The 16,552-nt window shown below is 44.0% G+C and overlaps 1 protein-coding gene across 1 annotated transcript; it reads right to left on the bottom strand.

The window, feature by feature from the left end:
• Positions 1-3,133: 3,133 nt before the first annotated feature.
• On the bottom strand, positions 3,134-7,272 carry LOC135565666 (putative nuclease HARBI1). The gene is made up of 10 exons (XM_065013293.1): positions 6,114-7,272; positions 5,851-6,026; positions 5,699-5,760; positions 5,530-5,616; positions 5,402-5,443; positions 5,159-5,332; positions 4,393-5,079; positions 4,208-4,323; positions 4,000-4,111; positions 3,134-3,905 (listed from the first exon to the last, which is right to left on the bottom strand). Exons 7-10 carry the CDS (start codon positions 4,862-4,864, stop codon positions 3,568-3,570), a joined length of 1,038 nt encoding a protein of 345 aa, XP_064869365.1. The 5' UTR covers positions 4,865-5,079; positions 5,159-5,332; positions 5,402-5,443; positions 5,530-5,616; positions 5,699-5,760; positions 5,851-6,026; positions 6,114-7,272; the 3' UTR covers positions 3,134-3,567.
• Between the last annotated feature and the right edge of the window lie 9,280 nt (positions 7,273-16,552).

Here is a 16,552-nt window from a genome sequence, read left to right as displayed (position 1 = left end):
CCTGGCACTTACTACCATACCCCGTTCAAAGGCACTTACATCTTTTGTCTTGCCCATTCACCCTGTGAATGGTACACATACATAATCCATGTCTCAATTGTCTCAAGGCTTAAAAATCCCTCTTTAACCTCTTCTGGACAGAATGAAACATTTACACAGACAGGGTTGAAGAGCACACAGCCTTTCTTAATGCTGATAAGGAGGTCTCAACAAAACAACACAGACCAACAACACAGATAAGCCAAGTGTCAGTCAATTAATATTGTTATTTGTATAGCACGTTAAACCAATGATTTTGTCAGAAAGGGATTGACATCATTTCGAGACGATTCTGACGCAAGCAAAGGTAAAAATGTCAAGGTACACTACATGACCAAAAGTATGTGGACACCTGCTCGTCGAACATCTCATTCCAAAATCATGGGCATTAATATGAAGTTGGTCCCCCCTTTGCTATAACAGCCTCAGCTCTTATGGGAAGGCTTTCCGCTAGATTTTGGAACATTGCTGCAGGGACTTGCTTCCATTCAGCCTCAAGAGCATTACTGAGGTCGGGCACTGATGTTGGGCAATTAGGCCTGGCTCGCAGATGACGTTCCAATTTATCCCAAAGGTGTTCAATGGAATTGAGGTCAGGGCTCTGTGCAGGCTAGTCAAGTAATGCCACACCGATCTCGACAAACCATTTCTGTATGAACCTCGCTTTGTGCATAGGGGCACTGTCATGCTGAAACAGAAAAAGGCTTTCCCCAAACTGTTGCCACAAAGTTGGACGCACAGAATCATCTAGAATGTAATTGTATGCTGTTGCGTTAAGATTTCCCTTAATTGGAACTAAGGGGCATAGCCCAAACCATGAAAAACAGCACCAGACCATTATTCCTCCTCCACCAAACTTTACAGTTGGCATTATGCATTGGGGCAGGTAGCATTCTCCTGTCATCTGCCGAACCCAGATTCTGCCAGATGGTGAAGCGTGATTCATCACTCCAGAGAACGCGTTTCCACTGCTCCAGAGTCCAATGGCGGCATGTTTTACAACACTCCAGCCGATGCTTGGCATTGCGCATGGTGATCTTATACCCCGTGTACGGTGTCGCATGGTGAAACACCACTTCCCATTAATTTTCAATGGAAGGAAAGCGGTGAGAAGCGGAGAGGGCGGGGACCGTTGGGCATTGCGAACGCGGCGTAGGCAGGAGGATGTGAAAAAGTTCAGCATTTCCCAACTTTTTTATTTTAATTTTTAAATTTTACTCCGTTTTCTCCCCAATTTCGTGATATCCAATAGTTTATTAGCTACTATCTTGTTTCATCGCTACAACTCCCGTATGGGCTCGGGAGAGACGAAGGTTGAAAGTCATGCGTCCTCCAATACCCAACCAAGCCACACTGCTTCTTAACACAGCGCGCATCCAACCCGGAAGCCAGCCGCACCAATGTGTCGGAGGAAACACTGTGCACCTGGCAACCTTGGTTAGCGCGCACTGCGCCCGGCCCGCCACAGGAGTCGCTGGTGTGCGATGAGACAAGGATATCCCTACCGGCCAACCCCTCCCTAACCCGGACGACGCTAGGCCAATTGTGCGTCACCCCACGGACCTCCCGGTCGCGGCCAGTTACGACAGGGCCTGGGCGCGAACCCAGAGTCTCTGGTGGCACAGCTGGCGCTGCAGTACAGCGCCCTTAACCACTGCGCCGCGCCACCCGGGAGGCAGCACTTCCCAACTTTATGGAAATCACCAGTGGCGACCGCTGGGCGATGACCAATCATATCGAGTGGTTCCCATGAAGAATGATGCTAGGTGACCCATCGCTAGTGACATTCTTCAGCAAAGATGGCCGACAAAAATACTAGGATGGAAGCAAATATAAGTAATTATAACGTCATAACGAGTCATGAAACAAATGTACAGTTGAGAGGAATATGTAGCCGATCTGTGTATGGACCCTAAAACATTTGGTATAAATATTAGTTCAGAACCTAGCTATGAACCTCAGCTATCATAGCCTGTTCTATCGACTTCAAAACAGTCTGAATGGCAATAATGAAGCCTATGGATTGAGTAGAATATAATATAACTTTATTGTGCCAAGGATGCAAGTCCTATATACTGTACATGTAGTTATTAACAAGCATGAGATCCCCACATTGTAGCCTGTACATTGAATATATTCACTGATCATGTGCTCTACCTTGGCAAATAAAGGTGCGGTTCAGGTATGAGACATTGTGAGACATTCTTTTTCAGACATATCCAATACCAAGAGTATCAAACTCCAGTCTTTGAATGATGCTGTGTCTGCATGTATGTATTACATTTATAAATTTCAACAGTGTTTACCACTCCTGGTCCTGGGACATCAATGGTTGCACAATGTAACTATGCAATAGACTAGAAACATGATTTAAGTAAAGGCTGGGGCCTGTTGCACAAAACTAGGATAAGGGATTAAGCCAGGATATCTTGGTGATCCTGGCTCAATTGATCCGTAATCCGGTTGCACTAAAGATGGATAGGGGGCAGGAGGATATGTTATGGTATAAATTACCATGGAGATTTATTCTGTGGAGCTAGCCTGCTCCAGACCAGGCTAAATTCCAGGATCTATTTAATCTCATCCCTAATGTCAGTCAGCAGTCACCACAAATGGAAACCAATAGTTATTTCACTGCTCACTATACATTGTTATCACATATAACTAGACCCACTGTTATTATTTAAACGTTTGTGATCATTAATTTCAATGATTTTGGATAAAAAATGATTTTTAGATGATGTTGCTATCATTAGATAATTTACAGTTTCCCATAGACTATAAGGCTATATATAAAATGATAGAATATTAGGGCTACAGAGGGGAAAAAACACAAGTCATAATATTGTAACCAGTTGTTTTAAAGGAGGACAGATGTGGGGCATTTCGTGAAATTGTACTTCAGTATGGTTTCATAAACAAAGACATGCTGATGTGCCAGAATATTAAGTATCACATTGTCATAAGTATCAAAACTGTAAAAACAATATGTAGCTTTTCTGCAGAAAGAACCAGCCTCATAAATTTATGACTTTATCCTTTTTCTTCAGTGTGGCCCTAGTACTCTGTCATATAAACAAAGACACATTCCATATGAATATAAAAACACAATGTGTAACATTATGTTCCTTTATTGAATAAGGACAAAACAAAGCAGGTAAACCATCAGCTCCTTTCGAAACTGAAGTCACAGTGACTCTACAAGATGGAAAGCACAGAATCCAAGCATATTATACAAAATTATACATACACATTCAAAGGTCTGTATATAACACACCCTGCATGTCTGCACACTAAAATAAATGCAGGACAAATCCATACACATCAACTGAACAGACAAATGAATGGATGCAGTAGCCTCCCTGCAGCCTTGTATTACACACAGTATACCGCACAAACATCATAAGAGGCCAAATTCGTCAAAAAACGAACCCAAAAAAACCCAAATTCCTCTGCCACCGCAGGACATATTTAACCAAAATTGAAAGCACACATACTAACTAAAATAATTCAACACATATTGGTCCCTCAGCAGCCGACCACTGTCGTCATCAGGGAAGATTGCCGGATTGTCCCAGTCCATGGCTGGTGGCACTCTGGGGCCCTCTCCTTCCTCAGGCAGGCCACATTGTGGAGGACAGCACAAGCCACAGTAATATCACATGCCCTAACAGGGCTGACCCTTAATTTGTGAAGGCAGTGAAAGCGTGCCTTCAGGAGGCCAAAGGTCATTTCAACTCTGGCCCTGGTCCTGGCATGGGCATGGTTGTAGGCCTGCTGTGCTTCCTGGGAGTCTGTGAAAGGTGTCAGGAGAAAAGGCTGGCAGCCATACCCCCTGTCTCCCAGCAACACACCAGAGAATTCACCTGTCAACACAAAATCTCATCATTACTACCTCATAAACACAGTGATATTCTTGACACAGCCATGATGGTTATAAATAGGGGTTGTGTGGCTTACCTTGTGATAGGCACTGAGAGATTTCAGAGGCCCGAAAGATTCTGGAGTCATGGACTGAGCCAGGCCATTTTGCCACAACATTGCTGATCACACAGTCAGCATTGCAGACCATCTGAAATCATAAGATGAGGAATATTACACCAATCAATGCACATCACTGGCAATGCAGAGTGTTCGTCAATGGACAATATCAAAAAGTTATGTTCACCTGAACATTAATGCTGTGAAAGGATTTCCTATTCACAAAATCGGCCTCATGGGCACCTGAGGGGGCTTTTATCCTTATGTGTGTGCAGTCCACTGCACCAATGACATTGGGGAAACCTGTCACACAAAGTAATGAGTATCCTACTATGTGTTAACAGTTGTCCTGTAATTTGTAGATCCTCTTACCTGCAATCCTATAGAACTCCTCTTTGATGTCACAGAGTCTTCTGTGGCCAGGGAAGGAGATGAAGACATCTGCTAATGCTTTGATAGCCAGACACACACTCCTTATTGTGCGGCAAATTGTGGCCTTGTTCAGCTGTTCTGCATCCCCCACTGAGTACAGGAAGGCTCCACTAGCAAAAAAGCGCAAGGCCACACAAACCATTTGCTCCACACTCAGTGCATGGCTCCGTGCAGTGCGGTGCTTAATCCTGGGACCCAGTAGTCTGCATAGATACCTGATGCCATCTGCAGAAAACCTGTATCTTTCATATAGATGGTCATCAGGGAAGGCCAGTGGGTCCAACCGGTCCCTGAAGACCCTTTCTCGCCTGAAGGCTCTCCTCAGCACAAGTGCTTCTTCATCCACCACATCTCGCACGAATGGGCATGCCATTGTCAGAGCAGAAAGGAACACACAATTTTGGGCCTTCATATAGGCTAGTGGCCACACCTGGTGCTGGGGGTGGGCAAAAGAGGGCGATGCCTTATAACGATGACTTGGTTGTACTGATTGCTGGGAAAATAAAAAAAACCTTAGAAAGATGCCACCGTCCTGTGTGCTCACAATAAGAGCTCATATGTCATGGCTCACTTGACTTTACGAGAATATACCTAATTTTTATTTTGAGCTGTGTCATCTTCTTGGAGCTGGGGGAGGAAAGAAAAATAATGATTAATACATTTGTGTTACAGTTAGCATACAGTGTACATTGAAGGCATATCTCACCTCCCTCTCAAGTTTTTTTATTTCAAGGTCCAGTTTCCTAATTGTCCTCTTTTTTATTTCGGACTCCAGTGCAAGATTTTCCATCTTTTTCTTCTTGTACTGAATGTCTATGTCTGCCAGTTCTATTTGGCGCCGGAGGTGGTTGCCATACAACTTTCTGATAGCTTGTGAGCTCTGTGAACACAATACAATTAGCGCAGCTGGAATTTGGCAGGATGTGGTGTCCTTTTTATTAATACGCACTATGTTGCCAGGCTGGTTTTCCCACTGTATAGCATCTGGGTCCTGTAAAAGAAATTAGATTTTTGATTTTGATGAGGACTCCTCACCATTGTAGAGTAAATAGTACTTTCACAGTCTTAACATGATACCTCATGCCTTCTGGAATCCAGAGAGATGGTCTCCTCCTCATCATCGTCTCCATCATGTGCTGTTGCTGCTGCACTGGGGCCTTCACCCTATCACATTTAATCGGATTCATATTGAAGCTAGTAGACAAGACATGCCAGGCCTACAGTATGCCTTTGATGGAGTACTCACTGGATCAGCATCGTCTGGTGCTTGTGCTGGTGGCTCTAACAGGAACACAGTGCTGCCAGGCACTGCAAGGCAATAGGTAAACCAAAGTCAGACAGTCCAAATTGATTCAATATGAATGTGGTTGTATCCCATGTAGAGATGGAAGGACATACCTTGAATGAAGCGGGTGGCATCTTGGGAGGAACCTATGCTCGTCTCTTTCCCCCAGGGATCCCCTCTAAGACGGGCCGGCCTTTATTTAGCTCCAAGGCCATGTCCTCTGCTGGGGTAAGGTCAGCCTTTGGTGACCCACCACCCGTGCCTTGTCTGTGGGTATTCTTTTTCACTGCTAAAACAGTACAGACAATGTGTGAGCAGGCACCTTCTGGGTACAATATATGCTTGTGCTTTGTTAAATATTAGTCAGGGACCATACCATTCTGCAGAATGTTCTTGTATTTGATTTTGACCTGCTGCCATGTCCGTTTTGGCCCGTTCATGTTTAATCTACACACACACACACACACACACACATTTAATGGAGTCACACTGCAAAAATTACTTGGTATTTTTGTCTTGTTTTCAGTAAAAATATCAAAAAATTTATCATAGCTTTATACAGTGTGATGGAGTTACTTTACACAATTTCACTCATATCTGCAGTGCATTTCAATTAAAAATTTAACCGTTTCATAATTACAGTACAACTGCATTTTTGGAGATGTGAATTAAATATTTGAATTGTAATTGTGATGTTTCAGCGGAGCGGTGAGTGTGTAATTGTGCACTACTTACGCATTCAGGCGGTCTGCAATACTTTGCCACGCTTTTTCTCTTTGCTTTATCACTGTGGCGGTGTTGCCTTTCTTCTTAATTATATCTTTTACCTCCTCGTATGCCTCCATGAGGATTTGTGCTTCCGACGGGGAAAAGTACGCGGCTCTAGTTGCCATGGTAAATCAGTTAATCTGTGATCTGTGGCGGGGTCTATTTGAGTGAGCCGTGAGCGCGCACCTATCCAGGATTGGTTTCACCTGGCTTAATGAATCCGTGTCTGCTCATCCTGGCTTGGTCTTTGTGCAACCAATTAAGCCTGGACGCACATGTTTTGGCTTCATTGAGCTCAGCTGAGTCATTTATCCCGGATGTCTTAATTCTACTTTTGTGCAACAGGCCCCTGGTTTGTAATTCTTATATACAGAAACAGAATTTAAAAAACAGCACACTACACTTCCTACGCGTCATGTAAATACTCTAAAACCGGTTCATCTCAATATCAAACTCCCTTCATCCGCATTGATCTGAGGACACAGGATAGGTGTAGTATTTCATCAAATCAGAGACTTACTTTCAACCAGTTGAGAATGTGAAACGCTTTCTTGAAAGAAGTTCGTTATCCAAGTAATATAAATACATAATGCATGCATCATAAATATTATCATTGTAAATACAAGTTCAATCTGTACTTCAATGTACATCTGGTGTGCATTATAAAAACAGGAAGAAAGAGGAGGGTAGAGAGGTGTAAGAAGGAGCGCAACAGACAGAAAGGGAAAGCGGTATGAACAGAGGAGCAGGGAAGAGAGCATATGATTAATGAATCACAGTGCTACCCTACTTTTATCCGAGTTCATCACAATTACATAATAATGTCTCTAGTGGTGTCCCATAACAGTCTTGGGCCCCCAGTTGCCCCGAAGGTTATCTTATGAGCGAGTGAGATGGTGATGATGGGATAGGGGGTTGGCACCCTCTCTCACATCAAAACGTGCGTGCAAACGAGCCTTGTGTTTTTTTTTTCTTCGAACACTGTCAGTCATCATAATCATCAGGAGGTGAAATGCAAAACTGACCTTTGTCACGAACCGGCTCAAAGCCCGTAACAAAGGGAGACAACGTGGAGATAATGAGTAGCAAAATATGTATTTATTACCTAAAGCAACTAAGTATAATAGACAATGGTGTGTGTAATCAGTAATCAGTAGTATAAGTGAGTGTTTTGCATGCATGAATGTGATAATGCAGGGTGATGAAAGGTGCCAAAGCAAAACAAACAAACGGCCACCAAGAACCACAACACAATCTACAGAGGGTGTCTGCATGGAGAGAGTCTCCTCCATGAATGGGGAAGTGGTGTATTTATCCTGGGAGACACCGGGCCCAGGTGTTTCCCATGTAGCTGACGACCCTCCCAACTCCGCCCACCAGCATCCTAATAAGGAAATAACAGAGAGAATACGGCAGACAGAGTGGGAGGGTCGTCACATCCCCCCCCATAAAACCGGGGACCAACAAGGACCCCGGAACAAAATACCAGCCTCTAAGTTCCAAATTGACACAGCTTCTGCGCCACAAATTGATGAGGGTTTACGTGTTCACACTTACAATTTGCCCCAGCCAACCTCCTCCCCAGACCTCAGCGACCTTCGCACAGGAAGCAACATTTAAGAGGAAAGAAGAAAACAAGACCAGGAGGGAGCAGACAGGACAGAGAGAACATGACAATACGAAACAATGGTCAGTCACGTAAACATTAGGAACAGGGCGCACGAGAGAGCGCATCAGCAATCACGTTTTCAGTCCCCCGGATGTGCCTCACATCGAGATGGAATGATTGTAAAAATAAACACCATCGCATTATCCTCTGGTTTGGACACATCATGGACCTCAAAAAAGTGAGGGGGTTATGGTCGGTGTAGACCACAATAGGTACTACCCCCGACCCGACATACACTTCAAAGTGTTGTAGTGCCCAAATTAATGCTAGCGCTTCCTTTTCAATAACCGAATAGTTCAACTGATAATCGTTAAACTTTTTGGAGAAAAAAAACTAACAGGCCTCTCAATCCCAGACACATCTGCTTGCAGCAAAACTGCACCTGCCCCCACATGACTAGCATCCACCTGCAAGGTAAATGACAAATCCATGCGAGGAGCAGCCAGCACTGGAGTTGAGGTAAGCAACCTCTTTGCCTCTTCAAAAGCGTGTTGACAACGAGTAGACCAAACATAAACAGCCTTAGCTTTCAGCATATCTGTCAAGGGAGCGACCACAGTAGAGAAGTTATTACAAAAACTACGGTAATAACCAATCATGCCCAAGAAACGCATCAGTTCCTTTTTAGTAGTTGGTGGTGGAAAAGCATCAATAGCCACCACTTTAGCCCGAACAGGACGCACTTCACCCTGCCCAACCATTTTTCCAAGGTATGTAACGGTCGCCTGAGCAAACTCACATTTTGCCAGATTGATTGTGAGGCGACCCGCAGCCAGACGTTCGAACAAGGCTTGAATACGGGACAGATGTTCTTCCCAAGTATCTGCATAGATCACTACATCGTCCAAATAAACAGCGCACCCGGTCAGACCGGCGACAACCCTGTTCATAAGTTGCTGAAAAGTGGCAGGTGCATTGCGCAGACCGAAACTCATAACTGAATACGAGTACAGACCAAAGGGTGTAATAAAGGCAGAGATTTCACGTGCCCTACTCGTCAGTGGCACCTGCCAATAGCCTTTTAACAGGTCAAATTTGCTCACAAACTTAGCTGCACCGACTTGATCAACACAGTCCTCTATCCGAGGAAGAGGAAATGAATCTGGCTTTGTGACACTGTTTACCTTACGGTAGTTCGTACAAAAACGGTTTGTTCCATCCGGTTTACTGACCAAGATACAGGGAGAAGCCCAACTGGAGAAAGAAGGCTCTGCTATCTTACTCTCCAGCATGTACTTGACCTCAGCATCCAGACAACGTAGTTTCTCTGAAGAAACTCTATAGAAGCGCTGACGAATGGGGTCAGCACCTCCAATGTCAATATCATGTTCTATTAAGTTTGTACGTGTAGGTGTATCAGAAAACAAACCTGGAAATCTCTGAATCAGACCAACTATCTCTTTCCGCCCATCAACAGGTAGGTGAGTGAGAAGACTGTCTAAAATATCCAGTGTTTCTGAATTTTTCAATCTACCCTGCAATATACAATCGTCAGGACCAGGAACATCTTCCTCCTCATGCACAGATCTAGCACGACAAGAACCCAAGGAAACAACGGTATCAGCCAAAAGAACAGGTTTACCGTCCTCTGTAGAATCCCACTGTTCAGTCTCAGAGGAACGTGCATAATAGGGTTTTAACAGATTTACATGGCACAGCTGGTGTGCTTTCCTCCGTTCTGGAGTGGCAACTAGATAATTTTGCTCAGTGCACTGGCGCACCACTGTATATGGACCTTGAAACTTGGCTTGAAAAGGAGAACCAACAATTGGCAGCAGAGCAAGAACCTGGTCACCTGGACTAAAGTGACGAGGCTCAGTTCGGCGATCAAATATGCCCTTCATCCTCTCCTGTGAAGATGATAACTTCTCTTTAGCCATTTCACCAGCGGCATACAGCCGACGCCGGAAATCACACACATACGATAACAGGGACTGAGGAGGCTCGGGAGACTTCCAGTCATCCTGGAGAACAGATAAAAGTCCACGCACCCTATGTCCAAACACAAGGTCATTTGGACTGAAACCTGTGCTCTCCTGTGAAACTTCCCTAGCAGCTAACAGTAACCAAGGCAACCCCTCCTCCCAATCCTTATCCATCTCAGTACAATAAGCTCTCAACAAAGACTTTAGTGTTTGATGGAAACGTTCCAGTGCTCCTTGACTTTGCGCGTGATAGGCGCTAGACAAATTGTGTTTAATATGGAGCTGTTGAAGAACCTGACCAAACAGATTAGAGGTAAAATTAGATCCTTGATCACTCTGAATGACCTTAGGGATTCCAAACAATGAGAGAAACTGAGTCAAAGCTTTTAACACCGATTTAGTCGTGATAGATCGGAGAGGATAGGCAGCAGGAAACCTAGTGGTCTGACACATCACAGTGAACAGGTAACTACTACCCTTTTAGAACGAGGCAGAGGACCCACACAGTCAATAATCAGATACTCAAAAGGTTGGCTGAGTACAGGAATAGGAAACAATGGTACTGGTTTAATAGCTTGATTAGGCTTACCAGTTAATTGACAGGTGTGACAAGTTTTGATAAAATCAGAAACATCCCTCTTTAATCTAGGCCAAAAGAAATGTCTTAATATGCGATTGTAGGTTTTCCTCACCCCCATATGTCCAGCCACGTCGCTGTGAGAAGTTTCCAACACCAACTCACGAAGCTTAACTGGTACAACAACCTGACTAATTGCCTCCCCCAGAAAAACACTATCATGAGACACCCACTTTCTCATCAGGACATCCTCTTGGAGAAAATAGCCATGGGCGACGTCTCCCAACTGTTCTATAGGCACAATTTGATCACGCAACTCTTCCAACGTGGGGTCATCCCGTTGCGCATTGATTAGATCTGAGCGGGTTACAGATAACGGGATAACAGGGAAAACAGTGACATACTTTGTATTATTATCATTAGTCGGCGCAGTGACCAGTTCGCCACGGCTCATAGAACGTGTCACTGCACACGCAGAGAACACCTCTGGGAAACTCTGTACACTCTCATCAGGAATCCCAACAAATGACGGCTTAGTGGAAACCACTAGAGATGGAAACACGACAGGCCATACACGCTCACCAGCCAAGTTATTCCCAAGGATAACATCGATACCCTCAATAGGCAACGAAGGACGCACACCCACAACAACTTCACCCTTCACCAGCCCACAATCCAACATCAGTTTATGCAATGGAACTGACAGAGTGTTCAAACCTATTCCCCTAATTAGAACACTATTCCCCGAATCAGTCTCAGCAGAAAAGGGTAACACAGACTCCAACACAAATGATTCAGAGGCACCTGTGTCTCTGGATCTTCACTGGCACTAGGTCTTTACTTCCTAACATAGACACAAAACCTTCTGTAATGAAAGGTAAATAGTCTGGATCAATATGGACTTTCACATTCTCCTGGGCCTGAGGAAATGAGTCCTCAAATGAGTCCTCAAATGAGTCATAGAAATGAGTCATGAGTCGTAGACTTAGATTTAGCGTAAGCACCCTTTGACCTGAGAAGTGGACATTCGTTTTTCCAATGCCCTGAACCTTGACAGTAGTGACACTCATGCCCAAAGTCAGCTTTACCATGGGAGTCAGGTTCAACCCTAGTTGAATAGAACTCTGCCCGAGAACCAAAGTATCTCGGTGAGCGAAGCCCAAATCTATCCGAACGCCCCCACTCTTTCCGAATACGGGGTTCTGCAAAGACACTTTTGTGAGTCAACACATACTCGTCTGCCAAAACTGCAGCTTCAGCAACATTCTTTACTTTCTGTTCATTAATATACGTGGCAATACGATCAGGAATTGTGTCCTTAAATTGCTCTAACATAATCAGATCACACAGCCCTTGGAAAGTCACAACTGCAGAGGCGGAACACCAGCGATTAAACTGTAAAGATAACTGTCGCGCAAACTCAACATGAGTCTGGTTATCATCCCTTTTTAAAGTTCTAAATCGTTGGCGGTAAGCCTCAGGGACCAATTCATAAATCTGTAACACAGCTGTTTTAACTTTATCATAACTGGCACTATCGTGTACACTAAGAGCTGAATATGCTTCCTGCGCTTTACCAGTCAGCACACACTGCAACATTAAAGTGCGGTCAGAATCAGGCCAACTCCTAGCGTTAGCAACCCGCTCAAACAACGAAAAGAATGTCTCGGGGTCCCTTTCATTAAACCGAGGCAATAACCGTAAGTTCCCAACAATATCAAATGTCTCTGGGGCACGACCAAAAGCGGAACTACCCCTAGGTAAATCTGGGTCACCTTCCCAAAACAAACTCTCCCCTGAGATCTTTCCTTCCCTAACCAACTCTATACGTTCTTGTTGCAATTTGATTTTAGCACGCTCCATATCTTGTTTAAATGCCAATTCCTTTTCATATTTTACACGATCATGCTCTAGCTTCTCACGATCATGCTCTCTCTTCTCACGATCATGCTCCAGCTGTAACAAAAGCAGTTCTTTCTGCTGTTCAAAAAGAAGGCTACTAGGACTAACCGATGGAATGTCCCTTGTAACGTTATGGGGAGACGACAAATCCTCAGCAGAGGCTGGCCCAGTGGTAACTTCTAGAATTACCACTCTCCATCAGATTGGCCTTCAATATCAACCTAATAGAATTCTTTAGACGTTTATCACTAATCTCAACCTTGTAGTGTTCCGCGACCTTCAACAGCTGTTCTTTAGTACCTAAATCTAACAATTCCTCTGATGGAGAGCGAATGAACTTATCTACATAAGACGCCATAATCACACACAAAAAAAATTCTGGCTCTTCCCTTCTGCTGAGCACACCAGACCACAACCCGAGAATTGACAATCACCCTGAGTACCACAGAAGAGAGATGAGATACGGAGCTTCCCCAAAACCTACAATAACTCAACCCTAGTCTTCGTGCAGATTTGCGGTGGGAATTTACGCACTGTAGCCCGCTGGCAAGGAAATAGAACTCCCCAGCATGCTGGTGGAATTGAGACAACTGCTCAGTCCACAGACACCACACAAAAATAACAAACATTAACCATGCCCAACATATTCCAAAAAATGAAACACGTCGCTAAACCTATCAGGGGAAAAAGGCTATAGCTCCGGGTAGCAAGTTCCACTACCCTACCCAAATCTCCCACCGAGGTACACAGCAGATTACTCACCTCAGACTGATGTCCCAACAGAAAGTAGAACAAGAGTTCAGGCTAGGCAGGGCCTGGAAACTAACCATTATAGTCTCTCCAACACAGCACACAAACCAAACAACAAAAGGCAACCAATACTGGGCCTATCAAACACAATATGCAACCCAAACACGTACCTCCACGGTCTCCCAAACCAATAGTTCAAAAATCCCGGATGAGCCCCCACTTGTCACGAACCGGCTCAAAGCCCGTAACAAAGGGAGACAACGTGGAGATAATGAGTAGCAAAATATGTATTTATTACCTAAAGCAACTAAGTATAATAGACAATGGTGTGTGTAATCAGTAATCAGTAGTGTAAGTGAGTGTTTTGCATGCATGAATGTGATAATGCAGGGTGATGAAAGGTGCCAAAGCAAACAAACAAACAAACAAACGGCCACCAAGAACCACAACACAATCTACAGAGGGTGTCTGCATGGAGAGAGTCTCCTCCATGAATGGGGAAGTGGTGTATTTATCCTGGGAGACACCGGGCCCAGGTGTTTCCCATGTAGCTGACGACCCTCCCGACTCCGCCCACCAGCATCCTAATAAGGAAATAACAGAGAGAATACGGCAGACAGAGTGGGAGGGTCGTCACACCTTGTATCATTAACTCTGGGACTACTACATCTCTATCTGTATTTCAACGTAAAGCATCTCTTTAATAATACTTCCTGTTGACCCGACCAAGTGACCTCTCACCTCTGATCATGCTGTGCTCTCTATGTGTCAGCCAGTTCAGATGCGGGAGGGGTTTACTGACAGCTGATATAACCTAGAGGATTTGGGGAGAAGGGGGGAGAGGGATGAAGTGAAGGAGAGAAACTGTAATTGATAAAATACGGTATTTAAAGAGACAATGTTCAACAGGAATCTGTGTGTGTGGTCTCACCTGGTGTCCACACTAAATAGCTGCAGAGTACTTTATACTCAAAAACATGCATGAAAACATGAGGAGAAACAATATAGCATAGTTATATAAATAGAAATAATGAAGTGTCTTACTATTCTCCATGGTTGGCCCTCTTGCCGATTCTTTGAAGGTAGAAGGAGCCACAGTTATACACCTGAGCCTGCTTACTGCACAACACAATCCATCAATCAGATTGATACACGAGTGTGTAGGTGCACTCTCATTGAATATGGTTTGGACCTTAGGGGGATCCAGAGAGTTGAAAATGATGGGTGAGAATGAGAGGGATATTCTGTGTCCATGTTTTTATGCTCATGGCCTCCATGGCTAAGGAGAGATATTCTCTTCTACCATGTATCAGTTATCTTCTGTCTGTGAACCTCCTTTGTTCTTTAGTGAGAGAGTCATTAATGATCTATGATAGAGTCAGTCGATGAATACCACAGCTCCTTTGTTTCCCCCAGTCCTCTCACTACACCCTGTCCCTAGTGCCCTCATTTAACCTCACTATGTAAAAGTGATAGTTACAAATTTACTGAAGGTTGTAGTTACCTTTGAGGATTATTCAGTCAGAAACCCCAAATTTGCGTTTGTTTAATTAGCTACAGCCACCTACAGGGAAAAACATCATACGGATGTTACATCACCATCTAAAGACAATTTCATCCTAATTCTTTTTTTCCTCAGTTTCTCTTCCCAAGATAGACGGAGAACTTTCCGGAGACTCACTGGACCTAAAGATGTTCAACGCCACAGACTGGGTCAGTCAGTCTAAATTCTGTTTCAAAGTTCTCTCAATGTTTTCTCAATGTTGTCTCTGTTCCTGTATGGATATTGTAACCTACAGTACATTCTGTTATAGCTATGCTAACAATGCTACATGCTAACGCCGTTTCTGTATGACTACTGTAGCAATATTGATGTTACACATCCTGATATTACACAGGAAGCTGAAATGTTCTGACTTGAATTTGTTTGAGTTGTTTTTGCTCAAAAACGTTTGCCTGACTTCATATATTTTTCTGTCATGACTACAACACAAAGCATATTGACAGATGGTGGCAGCCGTGGGATCCTTTCTGTTATAGCTATGCTCCGACATTCGGGGGGTTGTATCTCAATTTAAAAAAAAATATGGGCCTAATCATAAAGACGGAATTTAATGGTAAAAATGAATGACCATTTAATGTGGGATGAACACAACCAGTCACGATGCTTTCATCTGATTGTCAAACAAATCACTTCAAAAAGTAGGCTACCAGTGCATGTTTGTCCACTCCAATATAATCCAAACAGTCTAATGCATGTATCCTCATGCTTTTTGATGAATGGAAATAGACATCTGTATGCCTAATGACATTTGGCGATTGCCATTGATTAGGCCTACATTAAGTGATGCGCCTTGCTGACAAATGGACCTTTTTTTACACCTGAAACGGGGCTGAAACTGTCCCGGGAAAAACGGGATGGTCACCCTAACACACACGGCCAATTTACTAGGTTAGGCTACAATGTGTAGGCCTATTACCATGAACTTCAAATAGGCCCACCGGTAGCCAGTGATATATTGGTACAAAAATAGGTGGGTAAAGTCTGATTGCCGGTTGCGAACGCACCCGATATTTTCAATGCATTTTTCTGAAAAAGGTGGGTAATTGTACACACATGAACACATACAGAACAGGTAGCCTTTTATTTGTCTGTTTATTCATCATTGTAAACAAATTCTTATTTACAATGACGGCCTACCCCGGCCAAACCCTAAAACCAGACGACACTGGGGGCCTTCCTATGGGACTCCCAATGAAAGCCGGTTGTGATACAGCCCAGGATTGAACCAGGGTCTATAGTGATGTCTCTAGCACTGAGATGCAGTGCCTTAGACCACTGTGCCACTCGGGAGTGTCCATTACACAAATTACATTTATGACAGTGTTATTTGTAATTATTAAGCATTTAACAATTTAATTAGAACATTGCATTTAAACCCTGTACAATTCCTGGATCTTGGGGATCTCAGAAAATGCAGTGTAACTATGTCAACATAACATTTCATTTTGTTTCACTGTGAAATCAGTTCTCACGGCCACACAAATCCAAGATAATGTAGGCCTATTGCTGTATCGAATCCCCAAGCTGACAAGGTAAAAAATCTGTGGTTCTGCCACTGAGCAAGGCAGTTAACCCACTGTTCCCCGGGCGCCAAAGACGTGTTGGTTGATTAAGGCAGCCCCCCGCACCTCTCTGATTCCGAGGGGTTGGGTTAAATGCG

Source organism: Oncorhynchus nerka, linkage group LG9b, assembly GCF_034236695.1.
Source record: "Oncorhynchus nerka isolate Pitt River linkage group LG9b, Oner_Uvic_2.0, whole genome shotgun sequence".
NCBI lineage: Eukaryota > Metazoa > Chordata > Actinopteri > Salmoniformes > Salmonidae > Oncorhynchus > Oncorhynchus nerka.
This window is presented reverse-complemented; position numbering and strand designations above follow the sequence as displayed.